The sequence below is a fragment of the Botryllus schlosseri genome, chromosome 10 (genome assembly GCF_051294905.1).
Source record: "Botryllus schlosseri isolate E-star chromosome 10, Bs_hap1, whole genome shotgun sequence".
NCBI lineage: Eukaryota > Metazoa > Chordata > Ascidiacea > Stolidobranchia > Styelidae > Botryllus > Botryllus schlosseri.
Window position 1 is genome coordinate 18,347,701 of NC_137245.1, and position 20,614 is coordinate 18,368,314.

Sequence of the window (20,614 nt, forward strand, 5' to 3'; positions counted from 1 at the left end):
TACAGATCGGATCTGTGTGCATTATATTTTTGAAACTAGATTGGGGTTCGGTCGCAGAAGTTGAAGCTCTATTCTGATGCGACATGTGAATGGATTTGAGTATAACCGAAATTTCTCTGACTCAGATTTGATACTGCATGTTTGTAAATTTAAAATTGCCTCTTGTTTATATGGTGGGGTACTGTGGTTAGGCATTGTGATCAGGCATGTTGATCCTACCTTGTTGTGTTATCGGCTTCACCACTATGAAGCCCCAGAAGGGCATGGCAGGACAGCTGGTAGGTTGTAGTTATCACAGATATCACATCTCGCTGAGCAGAGTAGCAAAGCAAATTTTGCGTACACGGCTGTCCAAATGTCTGCCTGCGTCGAACACCCTAAAACTGATCCGGTTTTAGCTGCTATTTTGCCACTCATTCCACAATTGTTGCAGTTAAATGATACGTTGCCACTATATATTTGTCGTATCTACTGTTCCATGCCAGGCTACAACCCTCAACCCCAGAACATTATATAGATGCAATGCAAATCTTTTGTTTAAAAAGTTTCTCTCCTTTGGGAAGAAGTGGCGTTTCTCACCTTTTATGTGCAGAGACTGATACGTTTTACATTGTTCAGCGCCGGCATCGGCAGGACGGGATGCTTTATCGCGATTAACATCGGCTGCAGGCAGCTGAGGTTCGAAGGAAAAGTGGATCCCTTGAGGATTATTTGTCAGCTCCGCATGGACAGGTATGCGTTTGCAACAGAGGTGGTCACTTTTTAGTAACGAAGCACCTCTGCTCTTCTGTAGTACTGAAATAGGTTTTGCCCACTTGTGCTACTTACTAAGGGGCTATATTTTTGGTCTACCTCACTTCTCTTCACAGGTTTTTACATAAAAGTACTTTTATGCTTGTATTCTGTAAAGTCGAAAGTAGTTGAGGAAATATTTACAACCCCAAACCCTCCACCAAATCTACCTTTTGAAACTACTCCATTCGAGTACCTACTTTTAGTATCCTTATTTTCCACATCCCATTGTCACGTTTGACCTGTCTTGGAAATTGCTACTAATGGAGATTTCCAGAGGTACTTACCACCTTGTCTGCCATTGGATATTTTGAAGCGATCGGATGTGTTTGTGGCACGTTTAATTTTACTCCACGACGATGCGAGTATAGAGTAATCCAAACGGGTATGACAATGACTTCCATGCGTGATGCGTCCTGTAGTGAAATGGCTTCCTTCCGCTTCTTGACATCATTATGACGTCCGTCTGGTACACAAACACTGGTTATAGGTAGGTATGTCGCATTAAACGAGGTATTGGGTGGTCGAAAGAATTTTTCCCTTATCGTGGCATTGTGATATCGCATTGAATTTACATGGTGAGAAATTTGATGTGGTGACATTATTCAACATCCATTGGTAGTTGGCACTTTGGCAGTATAACATTGTGTCAGGGTGTAGTGGACTATTCGGTTCCTTGTCTGTCAACTAGCTTGAAGCTTTTGGGTTTGTATGCTGTTCTGCAGTATTTATGTGCCTAGTAAATCTTTGTTAAATTTCTTGCATGGACAGAAGTAACCAAAGTTGTCACCACTTGTACTCTAGTATGCTTGGTTATAAGTAAGAGTTGCGATTTCGAAGCCATGTCAAAATTTTGTGGCATTAGAAAGTGAAGTTTTGAAATGTATTAGAGTCGGTGGTTACTGGTTGGGGCTGCACACTTCTAGGGGTTAATCTTAGGAAGATTCTTTAAAAATTGCATGGTCCATTTTCACAACTCGCGCAAAATGATCACTGATGGTACAAGTAGGTGTGCTTTTCAAGAATGGATTCAGTGACCATGGCGCGAAGGTTATTTCGCCCAGTTGTTACAATTCCTCTCATTAAAATGATGCAGACATGTCCCAATTGTCCCAATAATACTTAGTTACCAAAATATCGAATTCACTTTTTTCAAATCCACATGCTCATCGCCCATTCCTTTCCAGGGGTGGAATGATCCAAACGTGGGAGCAGTACCAATACGTCCATGTCGCGCTGAGCCGGTACGCCCGTGTCTTGGCAGGCGAAAACGTCAACACCCCCCTCACGGGAAGCTCGATCGTCACTCCGGACTCGAGAGGCTCTTCGAGACTCACCACCCCGAGCTCGGGCAGCGCCGAGTTCAAAAGCCCCTACGCCGGAAAACTCTTTTCTCCAAAAGCCTTTTCAAAGTCTGAACTCGAGACTGTGGACGAGAAGGCGGAGAGGCGGTCCGGTAGCGGTGGAACGGCGACCGCGTCGCCCGCCAGACAGCCCGGGTCTCAAGTCGTTAAGTCTAGGTTTTCTTTTTCCTGTGCCGATGGTCTGGAAAATAAGTCTAAAGCGACCGATCAGTCTCAAAGTGCGGAAGAAAAGCTGCCATTAAGACTGCGAGCGAAGATCAGCCCGATATTGACCCCGGTCCGTGACGAGAACTGGCTGGCCAATGGTCACTGCACAGTTGAAGGTCCGGACACAGTAAAAAGCGAAGATACGTATCGCTCACACGAGGCCAAACCGTCTCCTAGTAGTATCGGTGTCGGGTGTTGCGACCCTGGCAATAAATCGGCAGGGGCCGACTTGAACTCGCCGGGCGGCGATAATAACGTTCTCAAATCGTCGATTTTTATGTTTCCCACGCCAGAAAAATAGCGGCCCACCGTTTTTTTTAACACGTTTTGATCTCTTTTTATCGTGAGACGTCGTTATCTCATTGGTCCGCGAAGTGGGGATTAAGAGAGGCCCCATTTTACGTTATGCTTATCACGTGCAATTATTGACGAAGCAGTGACGCTGCAGACCCGTGTTTACGGCCCTTTTAGTTTGATTATCGATTTCCAGTGTGTTAGCGGATGATGAGATTTCCTGCCGGCAGTAATACGTATATGGCGGATTTTACTTTTTCTGCTGGTATTGATTACTTTACTACTGCCGGGTGATCTTGGTACAGCGGTTTTCAACCTGTGGGCTGTTGCCATGTGTCGCCATTGTGCTTGTGGACAACCGCCAACCGGTAATGTGGTTTTCGACCAAGGCAGGGTTATTTAACCTTTTTTAGCGAGGACCTCTGCATTTCTTTAACTGGTTGCCTGGGCCCAGTGACAGCAGAATTTGTGACGCTAGCAACTAAAAAAAGGTCACTAGTGTTTGTATCGTCTGCCCGGCTATTGTGACCTGAGTTGAACACTGAAAATACGGCAGAATAAGGACAGATCTTATAAATTAGGACAATGACCTTCCATAGGCCCTTTGCAACTGATCTGTTCGGCCCCAAGCGGTCTATGAACCTGAACCTCGGGTTATGAACCCTGATACTAGGGCTTCAACTAAAACAGGCGAAAGTGAAGGCCTTTTTAATAGTTGCCAGCTTCTCAAATAGGTTAAGATTGTATGGACTGGGCGACATTGATGAACTTTATTTGTTGTTAGGCTACCGAATTGGCCGCGAATATTATATTTGTCATCAACTTCCCAAATTTCGTGGACTGGTTTTCATCGGGCGTTAATAGGTTAACACCGTGGGTATAGTAGTGGGCCGTGAACAAAAAAGATTGAAAGCCACTGTCTTAGTACCGCCGAATTTCTCGCACTGCGAGCACAATCCACGATCTAATTCTGTGCCTGACGACAACCGGGACCTGAACAGAACCGAATTTCATTAGTTTGATAACATCATGATTGATTGGTGACGTTAAAATGGGCTCAAGCCTGTCATGCTAATCGCGTTCTTGGGAGAATGACGATGTTTTGGTCTGACGTCAATCGCAACGCAACATCAGCGCTTGGTCAAAAAGTGCTGGTCCATGAGTCTGTTAGCGGAGTTTAATGCTTGAAATTTCGCGTTGTCAAGATCGACTTTTGCCGTGGCTTTTTGCCCATGACTGCTGGTATGCCCTGCTGTAGCCGCAGAGTTTTGAGTTTTTGGACACATCGTTTCCCACGCCAGCACTGCCAGTCGAGTATTTCATGCGTTTGGGTGTTTGATCTTGGTTTGGCGAGGTCTGCGTCTTTCTTATAGCTTTTTTATGTTGTATGCTCGCGCATTGTGCATTTTTATCACTTTTCTTCAAAAGTCTCTCCGTTTTGACACGTTTGTAATATATAAGTCTCTCTGGTACGGTACGGGGTGTGGGTTTCGGGATAGTTTTCAGCATATCGCTTCGTTAGGAAAGCGGTTTTGATCCGCATCGGAGTCTTGCGATAGCGTATATATTGGTAAAGTGCATTCTTTCGCGAGAGTTGGTCAAGGTAGTCATCTCAAAGTAGCGATGAAGTGTAGTTCTAATGAAATTTCAGCAAGGCAAAGTGCTGTTAACGCACCCCAACTCGGATTTTGGCTGTCGGGCTTCTTTTGGAAGCAATGCGACTTCGCTGTTTGCTAGATTGCATTATACTAGGGGCGGGCAACTTGTTAAGTCGGCGGGTCGGATATGAAAATTAAGTACTGGGCGGGCCGGATTCATGAATTGATACATTAAACGCGAATGTATCCACGTATACCAGGATTAATCGCATCTAATGCAAACTTTAGGTCTGAAACATACAGATCAAAGCAGATTAACGTAATGCCTACGAATTTATTACCGAAATGCCTTCGATAACTGATGAAGTCAATGGGAGACATCTGTGGTCGATCAAAGTTGTGTACAGATTCTTGGAATTCTAGCTGCTTGTCGGACACTAAGAAGACAAAGAACTAATATCTGTGTCCGAAAAAAAGAAAGAATGACTTACATTCACTCTAATTTGACGTAGTAAGCAAGTAGGCCCAGTGGATAATTGCGGTAGACTGACCGCTGGCCATATTATCATTTAAGAGCACAAACTGTGCGGGCCGCTCAAAATCACGTCGCGGGCAGTAGTTGTCTGCTTATAGGCTGTTTCTCTAGTCAGTGGGTGCTCGAGTTCTATCGGGCAATGATAGCAGGACGTCACATTCGTGCGACTACGGTAGGACTGTATAACTGGAGGGCGATGAGCAACAATAATCCTCTATCTCAGCGGTTCTCAACCTTTTGGACATGCGCCCCCCTTGGCGATGGTCAAAAATATTGCGCCCCTAACCCCCCTACACTTATCGTCATGTCAAAAAGAGCGTATCATCTAATACAGAGGTAGGCAACCTTTTTGCTAGACACGGCCGCATTTCGATTACTTATGTAGCAATAAGTCGCATTCCAAGGCATAGCCGTAATGAACTAACTGGACACAAAATACCTATGTTAATCTTTTCATATCCATTCCCGGCGAACTCCGGACTATTCTACTTTTCACAACGGCCTATTGTAGGATACGCACCGAGATCGCGAGTGGCAATGTTATGAATAGCTACTGGGATTGCATATTGTCGCGCCCTGCGCGAAAATTTTTCAGATTCACGAATGAATTCCGTAATTAATAGTAGCAGTATCACATAATACTTGGGCTTACCATACGTCCTCTTTTAAGAGGATTTGTCCTCTTTTTTGACTTTTTTGAAAGTGTCCTCGGAGGACGCCCTTTTGTCCTCTTTTTCGAGATTTTGTCCTCTTTTGAAAATTTAGGTCAGATTCAGAGCAAATTGCGAGTGATATGCCGCAAATTAGCACAGAAGTGAAGCTCCGGCGGGTATTTCGGAGTGAAAAACGGTGAATTTAGCTCTGAGCGAAAAGATGACCTTTTTTTTTAGTCATCCGGCCGGCAACGTGGAGAGAAAAACGGGATTTTGAGCTCTGAGCGGAGAAGATGACTTTTTCTTTTTTTTAGTCAACCGATCACAAAGTGGGAAAAATTCACCGGTTTTTGAAAATTCTTCTCCGGTTTTGCAAGTCTGAAATTCTGAAAAAGTATCCTCTTTTTAGATTTGCAAAATATGGTAAGCCTAATATTACTATCAAATATTTATCCTTTCTCCGCCCATGTGATCTGATTTACCGGTGGGTTCATGGAGGGAGTGCAATTTAGGGCAAGTTATAAATGATAATGCATCTTCGATTCTTCGGGTGGGCCAATTGTTATTGGTCACTTTGTTGCATGCTGTTATTTCTTGACCCCCCATCAGGATTGTCGATTGTATCGGTATTGGAAATAGTGGAAATATATTGAAATCGCTCAAATGTACCATCAACAAATTTCTTTCGCGAGGAGCACACGATTCCGATTCCGGCTCAGATTAAGGAGGGTGCTACTATATTAGAATCGAAAAATGAAGTTATGTTGAATTGCGCGGAGCGCGAAGAAAATTTCAAGATTAAATAAAATCTCTTAAAAAATTTGTGAGGGAACTCGTAATTTCCATTTGCATGTCGACGTCCGCCAACATACTCTTTAAATCCTTAATCTAATCGAAGTTACATTATGGCATCCTCTGTTGGGGGGCTGCCAGTAAAACTGCACTCAAGCCACTGCAAAATCTACAGCATAAAGTACCCCGAGTCATAGCTAGGGCCCCAAAGGGGCCTGGCTGTCCATCCAACAAGTCGCTGCTGAAGAGATTCGGCGTCCTAAACATAGAAGATATGCGGAAACTAGAAATCGCCAAGTTCATGTATCAGTTCCACTGCGGTCGTTGCCCCGAATATTTCAATGACTTATTTACCTCGGAATCAAAAGCGCACAAGTACAACACACGCGCGTCCTCGTCGTCCAAATATCATATGATCGACCGAAAAGATCATCGCTCTATCAAATATGCCGGGCCTGATGTGTGGAACAGTATCCCGCCGGCCACCCGACAGTTGACGAGCATGTCCACATTCAAGTCGAAATACAAGCAATTATTACTAAATAAATACAGTCCATCCTCAAGATTACCGGACCACGACTGACCTATCGATCTCGCTTCCCATGACATGCCGCCTATTTCTTGTCGCTTATTTCTTTTTTTATACTATCTTCTTTACTTTCATTCAGTGTGCATGCCTCCTCTTTACATCGCCTAGGCCCAGGTGGGTGTCTGATTCCATAGACCAATCAAGTCACTTGGACATCTTCCTGTCTTTTCATTGTATCGCATTTTTTGTGGTGTATTGAACTGATAAAATTGCTAATAAACCAATGATGATGATGATGAACACATACTAATTGAATTAGGTGTCGACGGCCGCACAAATTCCCTTCTACGGCGACAGGTTGCCCATCCCTGATCTAATAGTATATATATGGTATACATTACGCCAAGTTTAAATCCGCATTTCAGTTGTTGAGTCTTTATCATATCTGACAAATTCCCCCAAACTTGTTTGAAAATAGCAAAAAACATTGAAAAGGACATCAAATTATTTTCAAAGTCGGTTGCACTGAGACTAATCCTCATGAATAGTGACTACCAGAGGTGGTCAGTAACGAAGTACTTTTACTTTTTCGAAGTACTCAAGTAGTTTTCCTCTACATCTGGTACTTACTCAAGTAGATCTGGTTTTCGCTACTTCTACTTCTACTTCAAAATATTTTGTGAACTACTTACTTACTTTTCGCTATTTTCAGTTTGTCAAGTAGAAGTAGTTCAATCTTCCAATCAGGTAGAGATTCTGAGGAATTTCGGGGCTGTTTTCACGGAGTACCAACATTTGATTTCCATAAAAGTTGAGTAAAGGCCAGAATTTCCGTCGCGCTTCGCGCGCGGTGGATCCGGCGTTACCAGTATGATTTCACGAAAGTATCGATTATTATAATTTAGGTAGCGGGTAGGCGTGATTCCATTCACACAGGGATATCTAAAATTATATATCTAGATATCCCCGAGTCCACATCACGTTGTCGACCTTCGCGCATATGAAATAATTCATCGCAGTATATGGCTCATCATAACGTTTGAAACTGATGATGATTACTTGTCATATCGTAATCTAGCATGTCCATGGCGCTTCCTAACCTGGAATAGTGGACTCTGACATTTTTTGTTAGTTTTAGAGCTGTTGCAGCATACCCCCGTTGATACTTTCTGGACTAAAGGCATGAAAAACGTGTTCCACTTTTAGAACTAGTATTTATATGTTTCATTTTCAATTCCCAGTATCATATACTTTGAGTTATAATTAATATCAGTTCTTTGGTATGGATGCATGTCGAAGTATGAAAGCAAGTGTAGTAATGCCTTTAATTTCCGGAGATAAAGCTACACAATATGGGATTTTCACGGTCCACCATATTTTTTATTAACGTTTACTAATCGCGCAAAGTGTTTACACCGTATCCTATACAACTTCTCCGTATAGCTCTTCGACTAAACTACGGACCTTATAATATGGGGGATGGCGCCATCCCATGCTATTTTTTAAAACGTGCTGTTCGAGAAAACAGGATAAGTATCGCATTTCCATATCAATCCTAGCATTTTCATCCCATGATGTGGACGAAGGCTTATGCTATCGAAAATTGGATACCGGCTGGTATGCATCAATGTGAATCAAGCTCGTCACCTCTCGCATAGCTCAATTTGCACCTTTATACAATCCATGTGAACAAATTAGGATCGTTTTCACAACTACTTACTTACTTGAGTACTTTTAAAGTCAGTCAATTCTACTTCTACTTCAAGTAGTTTTAGGTTGCTTATGGAAAAAGTACTTCTACTCGTACTTGAGTAGATTTTTTCGCCGTTACTTCTACTTGAGTAGCTTTCTTGACTACTTTGACCACCTCTGGTGACTACGGAGAGCACGGCGTCGTTCTGTACTGCCCTGCTAAATTTGATAAGTTTTGGAATTGAATTACATTGTGTTGATTTAGGGTAACTTAATTGAGGGCGAAGCCGGACAACCTTTATTGCATATTGCATCAAAAATTTGCTCAAATGAAGTTGAAATCAGCCTATTGAATTTGGCGAGCTATTTTGAATACGAAATAAGATTCATCTTCACCAATCGTCTTCTCAGAATGGTTGTAAAACACATGTTTAGACAGAATTCATAGAGACTACGTCAATTTGTCGGCCCCCATAAGAGCTTCCCGCGCCCCCCAGGTTGAGAATCACTGCTCTATCTCGACTGGTAAAATTTTCGCTTCAAGCCGAAATTCATACTGCAGCATATATACGTAATATTTCGTTTGAAGGTTATCCATTTATACATATTTTGTTTTAAATTCGTTGAAATAGGCTACATACTACACTCCTCGAAATCACACGCAGCCAAATAATTTTCGAGGAATAACGTTAATAGTTGAAATATAAGGTCGACAAGTACGGATTTCCATACCGCCGGTTAGCGTGACGGACTTTCGTGCAACATTTTGCGCTCCAGTACTGTCGTAATATTGTGCTTATGATTCGCCAATACGGAATCGGTGTCCCGTGCACACCAACGATTCGACTGACTACACAACACACAGGTGTGACGCTGAGAACCGTCTTATATAGCTTAGTGCTTGGCACACTAAACGTACCGGGATTCCAACCAGGAATTCTTACAACTTGTCACAGTTGAGTGACTTTGAGATCGTCAAACTTCAGCGTAGGTGTTATTATAGAGATTGTAGGAATTGTAGGATTGTAGCCTGTAGGAAACAATCTCTATAGTATTATCTTAAAGATAGTCAAACGGATTATTTTCCTACATTTTGAAAATAAATTTATGTCTGTCGATCTCGTATAAGAAGTTCGATAATAATTGTTCACGTTGCGGTCATTATTTGTAAATATTGAATGCAAAATACGACTCTCTGTCGTAACAATGCTGAGGGCTGCGTTAACGTTAACGGGGTTACTGTGTTAACTGTGTGTGTATCATGTAGAATGGGAGACTAATGTTTCCTGCATCAGCTCCTAGTATTGCTGGCTTATCTTCGGTGTATCAGGGACAGATATTCAAATATTTTGCGCGCAAAAGTTGATAGGCGTAGTTTCAAAATTCGAGTTACACAGTCGACGGATCGTCTGCAGACTGCAGTTACGATTTTGCTGGTGCAAGCATGTTATCTAGCAGCTACGGTACGGTAGTCTAGTCATTAGTCAGCCTTATCAGCGCAACACATTATGCATTATGAAAATTTCGCGGAACACCAAACGAGATATTATAACGATATAACAAAAAACGAAAAGGCTTGTTCGAATCGTCATTACCCAGGAAGCTTCAGCAAAGACCGTTAATTCAAGCCGCATTGGTCGCCTATAGGCAAAAGTGCAAATAGTATGTCATAATGAATAATTTAGTCCAGTTGATAAATATCTTTTCACATGTCGATCAGCACCAGCAGCCAGAGACTACAAGGAAGATTATGTAATCTAATCTAATCTATGTAACAATGTAATCTAGGAATAAAATTGAAATACGCAGGAGAATATAGCTAAAAATTTCACTCGGCCCGCCAACGTAGTTTCTACTTCGCATTTGGCCCGCGGAGGAAAATGATTGCCCACCCCTGCACTATCGTGTTAGCTCATTGGTTCTTAATATTTTTTCCTCTTGCGCCATTTTTCAAAAATTGCTCAGGTCTGGCGCCCCGCCATGTTTCAAGGACCGTAGTAAAAACAATGGATAAGGGGACGAAGTTCGGTAGGTCTTTTCGGGTTGGGACTACACTATCGGAAATATATTTCGCGCTTTCAATCGCGAACGAGGATCACTCGACTAATTACCGATAAATGCCATAATTTTATGTGCTATATTCGGGGTCGAATCAAGATTGTTATAACAACCATCATGTATGGGCTCATGCCTAGGGTTACCATATTTTGGAAATCTGAAAAGAGGACACTTTTTCAAAAATTTCAAACTTGCAAATCGGAGGAAAATCCTGATAAAATGGTAATTTTTTCCCACTTCGTGGTCGGCTCAGGTCCTAACATTATCAGTGGGTTGACTAGAAAAAGGTCAACTTTCCGGCCCAGCTCCCGTAATACTCGCTGGAGCGTTACTTCAATGCTGATTTCATGTATATAAGTCGATTTTGCCGTATTTTTTTACCAAAATTCTCAAAAAGGAGGACAAAATCTCAGAAAAGAGGACATTTGGGCGTCCTCCGAGGACTCTTTCATACAAGTCAAAAAAGAGGACAAATCCTCTTAAAAGAGGACGTATGGTAACCCTACTCATACCATCTCTTTCGAGCCCGATGTACACATACCGAATTCTCCTCTGCGATTGGCAATACGTTAGTTAGTTGTATTGGGTTTTATTGTGTCGCTTTGCGTGAATCAACAGGTTTGGTAACGATCTTTGCTCGCAAACTTTGAATTCAGTAAGCCTATATACTTCAGCCAGTTAATAACTTTAACATGAATGTATTCCAAACTAAGCAACTCTTATCATAAAACGTTCATGTGAAGTTGTGGGTCACAACACTAAACAGTATCATCCTTAATGATATGATGAAGAAATATTCTGACGATTTAATCTTGTAGATCCCAAATACACGCACATTTTGTTAATCATTTTTGCGGAAAAGCTTTGGAGCATCTTTAATGTACAACGGGCTCTCATTCTCAAAAGCGGTACGGTGCCTGTTCGATTTCGACGCGCAGTGCGCTGCTGGAGGTGCATACAATACCTAGTTCGAAACATTTTGTGGAAAATAACCCGAGTTAGCGTGATGGGAGTGTTTTAACGGGCAATTGCCGATCTAAACGTACGCGCAATTCATTTTACATGAATTAAAATAATCAACCACTGCATTCATGGAAACACGTTGCAAACACCGCCGTTATATATTCACGCGCAGCACGGCGAAGAATTTCAAGATTTGACAGAATTCTTCAACTGTTAATTTGCAATGAGAACTCAGGGATATACTGTATAGAACTGGCTCCTGGGTCAAGAACTACTGTTCTAGCTCAATTGATCTGAAAGGAGTATGTTCAGTGAATCGCAAGTGCTAGTAAAAGTAGCCTTGGTCGAAGCTGATGCCGTGAGATAATACCACACAATAATTTTATGCGAACGAATTGCTGAAACAGAGTCCGGCAAAAATTAGGGCATGTCATGTGACATTCTTATTGACTATAATTGCAGTTGGAACACATCCAAAATAGATCATAGATGTCACATTTACGTTCTTTGCTAGCGTTCAGTTTTTGTGGTAGAATTATATTGGGATAACATGATATCGTTGGTGATGCTCATCATCTTGCTTGGAATAGAGGATCAAGCACATGCACAAGGTCAGGAGTAAGCAAAGCACACTAAGATGCAGCCATTCGATATAATAAGTCATTCCTCGCTAAGCATTCTGTGATAATTCGATCTTTTCTAACGTCTAAATTTCGCAATTTTCGCTTACCTATTTTTAACAGCCCCGTTCTGATCCTTTGAGATGACCCAGCGAGTTACTGACGATATAGTGCGCAGCATGTGCAATACAATGTAGTATAATAGCATCCGGTTTCCAAACCACATTCACTTGATTTTTAGTGTGCAGTTGGAATTTCACACAACCTGCAGGAGTTACAGTTTATCAGCCAGAAGTCAGAGTAAATGTCATTTTCAACGTTTCCGTCAGCGGAGAAGTACTAACTAACGCAGATAGAATCACATGGAAAGCTAACGAGGTATGATTTTACACTTCTCGGCATCTTTTATTACCAGGGTTGCCATCGACATGGACCGAAAAATATGGACAGTCGAAAAATAAGAATATCAATGAAAAAGCGGTTTCGCACATACTTTACATCTATACGAGCCGTGGCATGTCGCATTCCATACTTTTTGCCAGAAACCAGCAGCTCCAGCAACTCCTTGTTATTAAAAAGTGCTCCATGGATCTCACGACAGCTCAGGTCTAGGTTTATCTTTACTTGTAACTAGGGCTGGGCACAATGATTCGAGTTCGAGTACCCGAATCTCAAACGAGTACTAATTTTAATGATTCGAGTCAAGTAGTAAAAGACGATTTTTTTCGAGTAGTGAAATTATACGCTTCTCGTCACTGGAAGTTAATTTTTCAACGTGAATTATAGTTTCGGTACCGGCTGCTCCCCGGTTTATGCGTGTATTTACCAGATTTAGTGAGAATAAAGAATATAATAATAATAATTTAATAATTTATAGAGCACCGAATATAACAATAAAGCATTACTACACCAGGGCGCTGTACACAGCAGGCAATAAAATATAAAAGTAAACGATATGTAGAAAAGATTGTGCCCTGGCAGAATGAACAGTGCTGCAGTTCGAACGCTCGTATGAATAAAACGGTTTTGAGTCTTCGCTTGAAAACATAATGTGAGTCACATAATCTGATGGTTACTGGTAGATTGTTCCACAGAATGGCAGTCGAGGAAGAAAAGGTCCTCTCCCCGTAGGTCGATCTTTGACTCCGAAGTGGCAAGAGGAAAGGATGTTGTGTTACCGAGATGCAGGGCTTGTACCATATACAGTGGATATGACAACTTTACGGATAAAAGCGTGCCAGTCCGTCCAAACTCCACTTTACCGATTGACTAAATTTGTAATGTGAAATGTTAACAGTTTTGGTCCAAGTATAGTGTTCTAAAGTGTAGTAGTCAAGTACAGAATACAAAATCATTAAATTCGTCCTAGGAATGTCGGACCCGTTCTTGTTTTATAAAACTAGATATAACTATATGAATATTTCAGACCGACATTTCCCTCCGAAGGTATTACGATGGCAAATTAACCGAATTAGCGAATCAGCCGAGAGGCAATGCCAGGTATGGATATGAACGGCTCTCGACCATGATTGGAAGTGACATGCTAACCTGATTACTCTTTTGCACTCAAGCTCAGGCCCTGGCTGGCACAGCATTATAATTCCACAAGTTTACTTGAACGACAGCGGTCTCAGAATTTCCGTGATAAGTGGCGGTTGCACGGTAGATGATGTTTCCCCGGTTATTACTCTGTTAGTGGAAGGTGAGTTTTGACGGCAGTTTGCTATTCACAAATAACGATGAAATGCAAATAACCAAACATTTGCGTCCAAATATATGTGCATGTGCATTCGGGGTCTTCAAAAATGACTTTTTTTCTCAAATCGTGCTGGCTACTTGATAAAACTGTAAGGTTACCTAATTTAAGCCTACACACCAAATTTGGTTCAATTCCAACCAGTAGCCGCGTTGCTGCAGGAGAAGAAAGTTTCTATTTATTATACAACAATAAATAACAAAAAATTTGAAAATTTTCTGTTCACCCCATGAAAGTGTTAGGTCGTCTATAGAAACGATGTTCACCAAATTTGGTTCAATTCCAACCAGTGAAAGCGGAGTTATTGCCATCGAAAAATTTGGATTATGAATAAAATAGTATTTACGGTGACCAATCCTTCAATTATTTAGTATGCCCACCGTAAATACTATTTTATTCAAATCCAAATTTTTTGTTATTTATTTTTATATAATAAATAGAAACTTTCCTCTCCTGCAGCAATGCGGCTACTGGTTGAAAGCAAACCAAATTTGGTGTGTAGGCTTAAATTAGGTAACGTAACAATTTTATCAAGTAGCCAGTACGATTTGAGAAAAAAGTCATTTTTGAAGACCCCTAATGTGCATGTTAAACTTATCTTTAAATCCCATTCCTTTCCCCCGCCCTGGACCATTATGCATCACAATTATATGAAGAAGGCCGCATCCGTAACAATCGAGAGATGCTTTGCAATGGATCCCCGGTCACTGCGGTGCATAAAACTCGACTCCGCTGGGGAACTTTGCTATGCATACCAGCTACGTCCGTATTAGATTATGCCGCTCTAGCGTATACTAAGCTATCAAATTTCGCGACGAGTCCGGCCAAACATGCGTTCAATCTGTTAATAATCCATTTATCGTTATGAATTTCCCTGTTCAATGCGATGAGCGATCATTTACGAATGATTAATCGCATGAACACCGGTTTACTTCTCGCAGTGATCACCGACGCATATCCGAGTTGCATCACATATCTTGTCGCGTATAAAAGCAGTGAGCATTGCTACTCAAGTAGATGTAGAAATAACGCCGTAAATTTGTACTCGGTTAGAGTAGAAGCAGCAATTTCCAGTCGTCGAAAAATTTGGATTTGAATAAAATAGTATTTACGGTGAGCACAACTATAATAAATAAACAAAGAATCGGTCACCGTAAATACTATTTTATTCATAATCCGAATTTTTCCACGACAATAACTCCGCTTCCAGTGGTTGCAATTGAACCAAATTTGGTGAGGATCGTTTCTATAGACAGCCTAACACTTTCATGGGGTGAACAGAAAATTTTCAAATTTTTTATTATTTATTTTTATATAATAAATAGAAACTTTCTTCTCCTGTAGCAAAGCGGTTACTGGCTGGAATTGAACCAAATTTTGTGTGTAGGCTTAAATTAGGTACCTAACAATTTTATCAAGTAGCCAGTATGATTTGAGAAAAAAAGTCATTTTTGAAGAGCCCTAGTGGACAGTAGGCCTAATGAAGTATTTCTACTTCATGTTGATTTTTTGCCTACTTGCAATACTTCCTCAAGTATTTATGTATTAGCCTTCGTCTACTTCTATGTGATAGAGATCAGTTTCCTAGGCAAAATTAAGCATAGAAAACTTACTTCTATACTTACTGGGAAATCTCTATTCTCTACCTCTACTTCGATGATTACGATGATTTCTTTGAGCACCTCCGCCAACATATGTACTGTACAATCATCGGAAATATACTCAGTTACCGTGATACCATGTCTAGATTTCACGCAGTTCATGTCAATATTACTCATAAAAGTCGCGCAAACTTATCCTAACACTACTATTAGCTTTTCAAAATCCAAAGTGTGAAAAGTGAGTAGTTTTGTCTAAAAAACTGTTCAAGTATAAATAGAAGTGTTAGTAGCGCGAGTATGCAAACCTTACTGAAGTACAGCCTCGAGAAAAAGTATCTACCTACCCTGTAAATGTATCTTTCATCAATTCAGGTGGCTCAATGCCACACCTTACTGGGTCTCAAAGTTTGCGACTGTGACAAGCAAGGGGGCGATAGAGGGTTAAAAGGCTAAACCGGCCTTTTATCAAGCTCAATGATTTTTTAGCCTCTTGCTTCTTAAATTTTCAATCAATGGACGTTGGACAATAATTAATGTTCCTAGCTACATTATGGCTTATAGCCGTGATGACACGCACTATTAGGCTATCAGTGAGGCGAAAAGGAGATATCGAGTGTGTTGTGACCAGAGGTGGTCAGTAACGAAGTACTTCTACTTTTTCGAAGTACTCAAGTAGTTTTCCTCTACTTCTGGTACTTACTCAAGTAGATCTAATTTTCGCTACTTCTACTTCTACTTCGTAAATTTTTGTGATCTACTTACTTACTTTTCGCTATATTCAGTTTGTCAAGTAGAAGTAGTTTAATCCTTAAATGAGGAGGATAGCCCGAGGAATTTCGGAGCTGTTTTGACGGATTTATCAGCATTTAATTTTCATAAAAGTTGATTAAAGCCCGGAATTTTCGTCGTGCTTCGCGCGCAGTGGTTACGGAGTAACCAGTGTGATTTCATGAAAGTATCGGTGAATACAATTTAGGTAGTGGGTTTTCGTGGTTCCGTTCAAACCGCATTGTTGCCCTTCGCCCATATGAAAGCTTTCATAACAGTACATATGGCTCATCATAACGCTTGAAACTGATGTTTCGCAATCTAGTATTTACTAATCATATCGTAATCTAGCAGTCCATGGCGTGTTTTAATCTGGAAAAGTGGACTCTGACTTTTTAGTTTCAGAGCTGTTTTAGCATACCATCCTTCCAAACTTTCTGGACTGAAGACATGAAATGCATGTTCCGCTTTTAGAAGTGGTAATTATATTTCACTTTCAATTCCCAGTATCATATACTTTGAGTTCTAATTAATATCAGTTCTTTTGTCTCGATAACATACATGTTGAAGCGTAAAAGCAACTGAAGTAATGCCTTTAATTTCCGGAAATAAAGCTACACAATATGGCATTTTTACGATCCACCATATTTTTGATTAACATGTACTAATCACGCAATGTGTTTACGCCGTATCCTATAAAACTACGTATTGCTCTTCGACTAAACTACGGGCCTTATAATATGAGAAGGGCGCCATACCATGATATTTTCTAAAATGTGCTGTTGGATTAAACAGAGGATTAGTATCGCATTTCTATTTCAATACTATCATTTTCATCCCATGATGCAGACGAAAGCTTATGCTGTCGAAAATTGGATACCTCCTGGTATGCATCAATATGGATCAGGCTAGGCACCTTTCGCATAGCTCAATTTGCACCTTTTGACATTCCATGTGAACGAATTACGATCATTTTCACAACTACTTACTTACTTGAGTAGATTTAAAATCAGTAAATTCTACTTCTACTTCAAGTAGTTTTAGGTTGCCTATGGAAGAAGTACTTCTACTCGTACTTGAGTAGATTTTTTCGTCACTACTTCTACTTCTACTTGAGTAGCCTTCTTGGCTACTTTGACCACCTCTGGTTGTGACTACTTTCAATGTCGTAAGCGAAGTTACAGATCATCAAGATGCGATAAGATATTTTTATTGGTTACGTTGTGGATCCTAGGAAATCATCGTTTCCTCACTTTGTTCATCGGGCATAACGAAGATAATAACATTGCTGTTGTCTTGTTTATAGAGAGGAGTCGTCATCATAATAATAATCAAATCTCTTATTGACATATCATCTTCACCTTCTTAACTGTTCTTCGACCACATTAGCAAGGCAAGAACCAAATGTAGGCTACATCTATTCTAGTTCCGGATAATAGAAAATCAACTCCCTTGGCATAGAATCATTCTGCGCTATATTTTCTTCTCTGGATTACAATATAGTAACGAATAGAGAATTTTCTGCTACTAACGAGCAACATGCCACAAAGCAAGCAACAGCATCACGCATCTTTCAGACCCGGAAAGCCTTTCAACTACTGAGCCTACGACCGTGGGTACCACCAACACATCCCCCATTTCACTTGCTTTAACAACTTCCGCGGGCAGCACTGCTGCATCTACCAGTTTGCGAGGTATAACTTCTACGGGCATCAGCAACCGGAGCGTCTTTCATCCAAACGACACGGTTGCCACGACTCAAACCATTTCCATAGATAATGAAGTCAACACCGATGGTACCGTTTCGCCTGATGTGACCGAGGAAAGTGAACCCAATGATGTCGCAGCTGGTACTGCTACTAATAATGCTATTACCGACAAAAGTGAAGCTTCTACACGAAAAGCTACTGACCAGGACGGGTCTGTATCCACAACTCAACTTGATATCGTTGACGTAGGTGATAACAGCGTGGACGAAATGGGATCCACTGCACCTGCCAAGACAACAACTGTTGCTACCGGTACTACTACAGCTGGTGGCTCTTCGGCAATACCTAACGGTAAGCTTGAATAAAGTACCAAAGTAGTACGCAAATGATGGATATCAATGTGTTCTCAAATGTAGGGCTGGGCAAAATCGAGTACCCGAGTGATTCGATACTGAATCACGTAATATGCGTCGAGTCGAGTAATCGAGTATCACCGGTTATGACGTCATAACGGAATGTATTACGTCCAAGTTCAAATATGCACCGTTTTTGCTACCACAAAGAATACAATGCCGGTTATCCATCTCGTAAAAGATACTTTGGTATTTTACCGACCATACCGATTTCATTCCACTCGGTGAAAATATTGTGGGATTATCATGACTTCGTAAATGCGCTACGTCCAGTAACCTCCGTAGGTTTCTACTATGTTTCGTAAGCTACAATACCGCCAATCAAGGTTTCAAGGCTTCAACAGTGAAAATTAATATTGAAACTAGAATTCTCGATGGTAAATTAACTTTCAGTGGCGAGAAGCGTATAATTTCATTACTCGAAAAAATCGTATTTTACTACTCGACTCGAATCATTAAAATTAATACTCGATTCAGATTCGAGTACTCGAATCATTGTGCCCAGCCCTACTCAAATGCTTACCAGAACACGCTCTTCACACTTCTATGATCTTGATCATGATATTTCACTATGCCATGGAATATTTGTGATGCTACTTCAGTGCAACAATTTCCACTCTCCCCAAATTTGAATCCCGGCCTCGCCCATAGGTCGTTCGTGAAATAGAATCACTAGAATCACAGCTGGACGTTTTCAACCCATCCAAATCGTTTGCCACCAGCCCACCACTATTTGATATACTGATATAATGAGAAAGAAAGAGTTATGTGCGATGTGTGTCTTATACAGCATCTTACTTGTCCTTTTGCCCGACTGTTTTTGACATCTGTCTGTCCATTCAGGTAGGGTTTCCATATTTTGAGATCCGAAAAAGATTTTCAAAAATCCTGCAAGCTCTGGCACCGGAAAAGAAAACTGATGATTTTTCTAGAAAAAGTGGACAAATTCCAAAAAACAAGAAGACATTTAGGCGTCGTACGAGGACACTTTCATATCTTTGAAAAAAGATGACATATCTTCTTAAAAGAGGACGTATATGGTAACCCTAATTCAGATATCTTTCCGGTGGGGCACATTCATTCTCTCGGAGAGGCACAATAATCGCAGGAACTGACGCCCTGTTGCACTACTAATCCCCGATTTTGAAATTTGTAATGCAATGCAATAATCAACAATACGATGATATTCAAAACATACGCTCATGGTAGTACTCAAAGTCTTTCACAAAATCACTCACCAATTTATGTCCAATTGTCCATGTGCTATAAAAAAAGAACTGCTTCCCTTAAATTTTCATACTCTAATCCTCTATCAACTCTGTTACAGGAAGATTATGGTGCTTGGTTCTTGCAATTACTTTGCTTACAAGACCTTGATATTTTCTGCTTGGGAACCGCTTCTGATACATTTCGTCACGTTGACATGATGGACATTACATTATAGTTTGTTATGCTATGGATATATTGTTACTGTTACCGAATGAAATGTTATCGCAATGATAAGTGCAATTTATTCTGGGCTGCGACATTCGGAAAAATGTGACAGGCAAGCACAACCATTCCATTTTGCGTTTTTCACCGGGACAACAGCAGCAGTATAGTATTAGTTTCTCACCGATTCTCAGGTGTGTCGCGAACTGATATGTATTTAAAGTAAGGCATGCAGTCTCGCATATGCGACTTGAAAGCCATCAAATCGCTTCAATAGCTGATAAATGAGGACTGTGAAGCCAACCTTGGCATTGTCCACAGTAGGACAATTGACACATCACATTTGGACTGATATTTGCGAATTAACTCATAAACAAGATATCATTCCGAAACGATAAGCTCATTGTTTGCACTCAAGCTGGTATTGCAACTTTACTTCCCAGAATTTACAGTTAACCACGTTAGATATGCGAATTGGAAGCAATGAAATCTCTTGCAATGGAAGGACAGGCCATTGAATTACGCAACGACCCGTTTTAATACATCATTTCCACATAAAAAATGGATGAGTTTCGGCTGTTTGCTTCCACATCCTTTTCCATGATCGGTGCTAAAGCAAATCAAAATCATATTATAATTTTCTACTTCATGGTTATGCTAACATGTTTTATTGTTTTGACTAAAATTCAAAGTTGCATGTTGGTGATTGACACACGAGTAACGAGTGAGTCGTAATTTGCGGGATTTCCATTCCACGTTTAACCACCCAAGAAATGTCTATTGAACGTGTTTTGAAGATCAATCTCGTACATTTTATTTTTCTAACTTGAGCGTCGTTG

The 20,614-nt window shown here is 40.8% G+C and overlaps 2 protein-coding genes across 4 annotated transcripts in view; both read left to right on the top strand.

Moving 5' to 3' along the window:
* LOC145449068 (uncharacterized) overlaps positions 1–4,134 on the top strand; it is a 31,068-nt gene extending 26,934 nt beyond the window's left edge. Inside the window, exons 13-14 of the mRNA XM_080327534.1 lie at positions 619–732; positions 1,980–4,134. Coding sequence (XP_080183660.1) covers positions 619–732; positions 1,980–2,664 — 799 coding nt within the window. The 3' untranslated portion in view covers positions 2,665–4,134. The remainder of the gene's footprint in view (positions 1–618; positions 733–1,979) is intronic.
* A 7,334-nt stretch (positions 4,135–11,468) lies between these two features.
* LOC145448558 (uncharacterized) lies at positions 11,469–19,847 on the top strand. Of its 3 annotated transcripts, XM_080326969.1 has the most exons (7): positions 11,472–12,088; positions 12,339–12,475; positions 13,524–13,597; positions 13,669–13,799; positions 17,800–17,916; positions 17,998–18,282; positions 19,672–19,847. In XM_080326969.1, exons 1-7 carry the CDS (start codon positions 12,028–12,030, stop codon positions 19,719–19,721), a joined length of 855 nt encoding a protein of 284 aa, XP_080183095.1. In that variant the 5' UTR covers positions 11,472–12,027; the 3' UTR covers positions 19,722–19,847. The 3 variants fall into 3 exon arrangements, with proteins under 3 accessions (XP_080183096.1, XP_080183095.1, XP_080183093.1); XM_080326970.1 differs by lacking the exon at positions 17,800–17,916 and having other exon boundaries at positions 11,469–12,088; XM_080326967.1 differs by having other exon boundaries at positions 11,483–12,088; positions 17,800–18,282.
* The last annotated feature ends 767 nt before the right edge of the window (positions 19,848–20,614 follow it).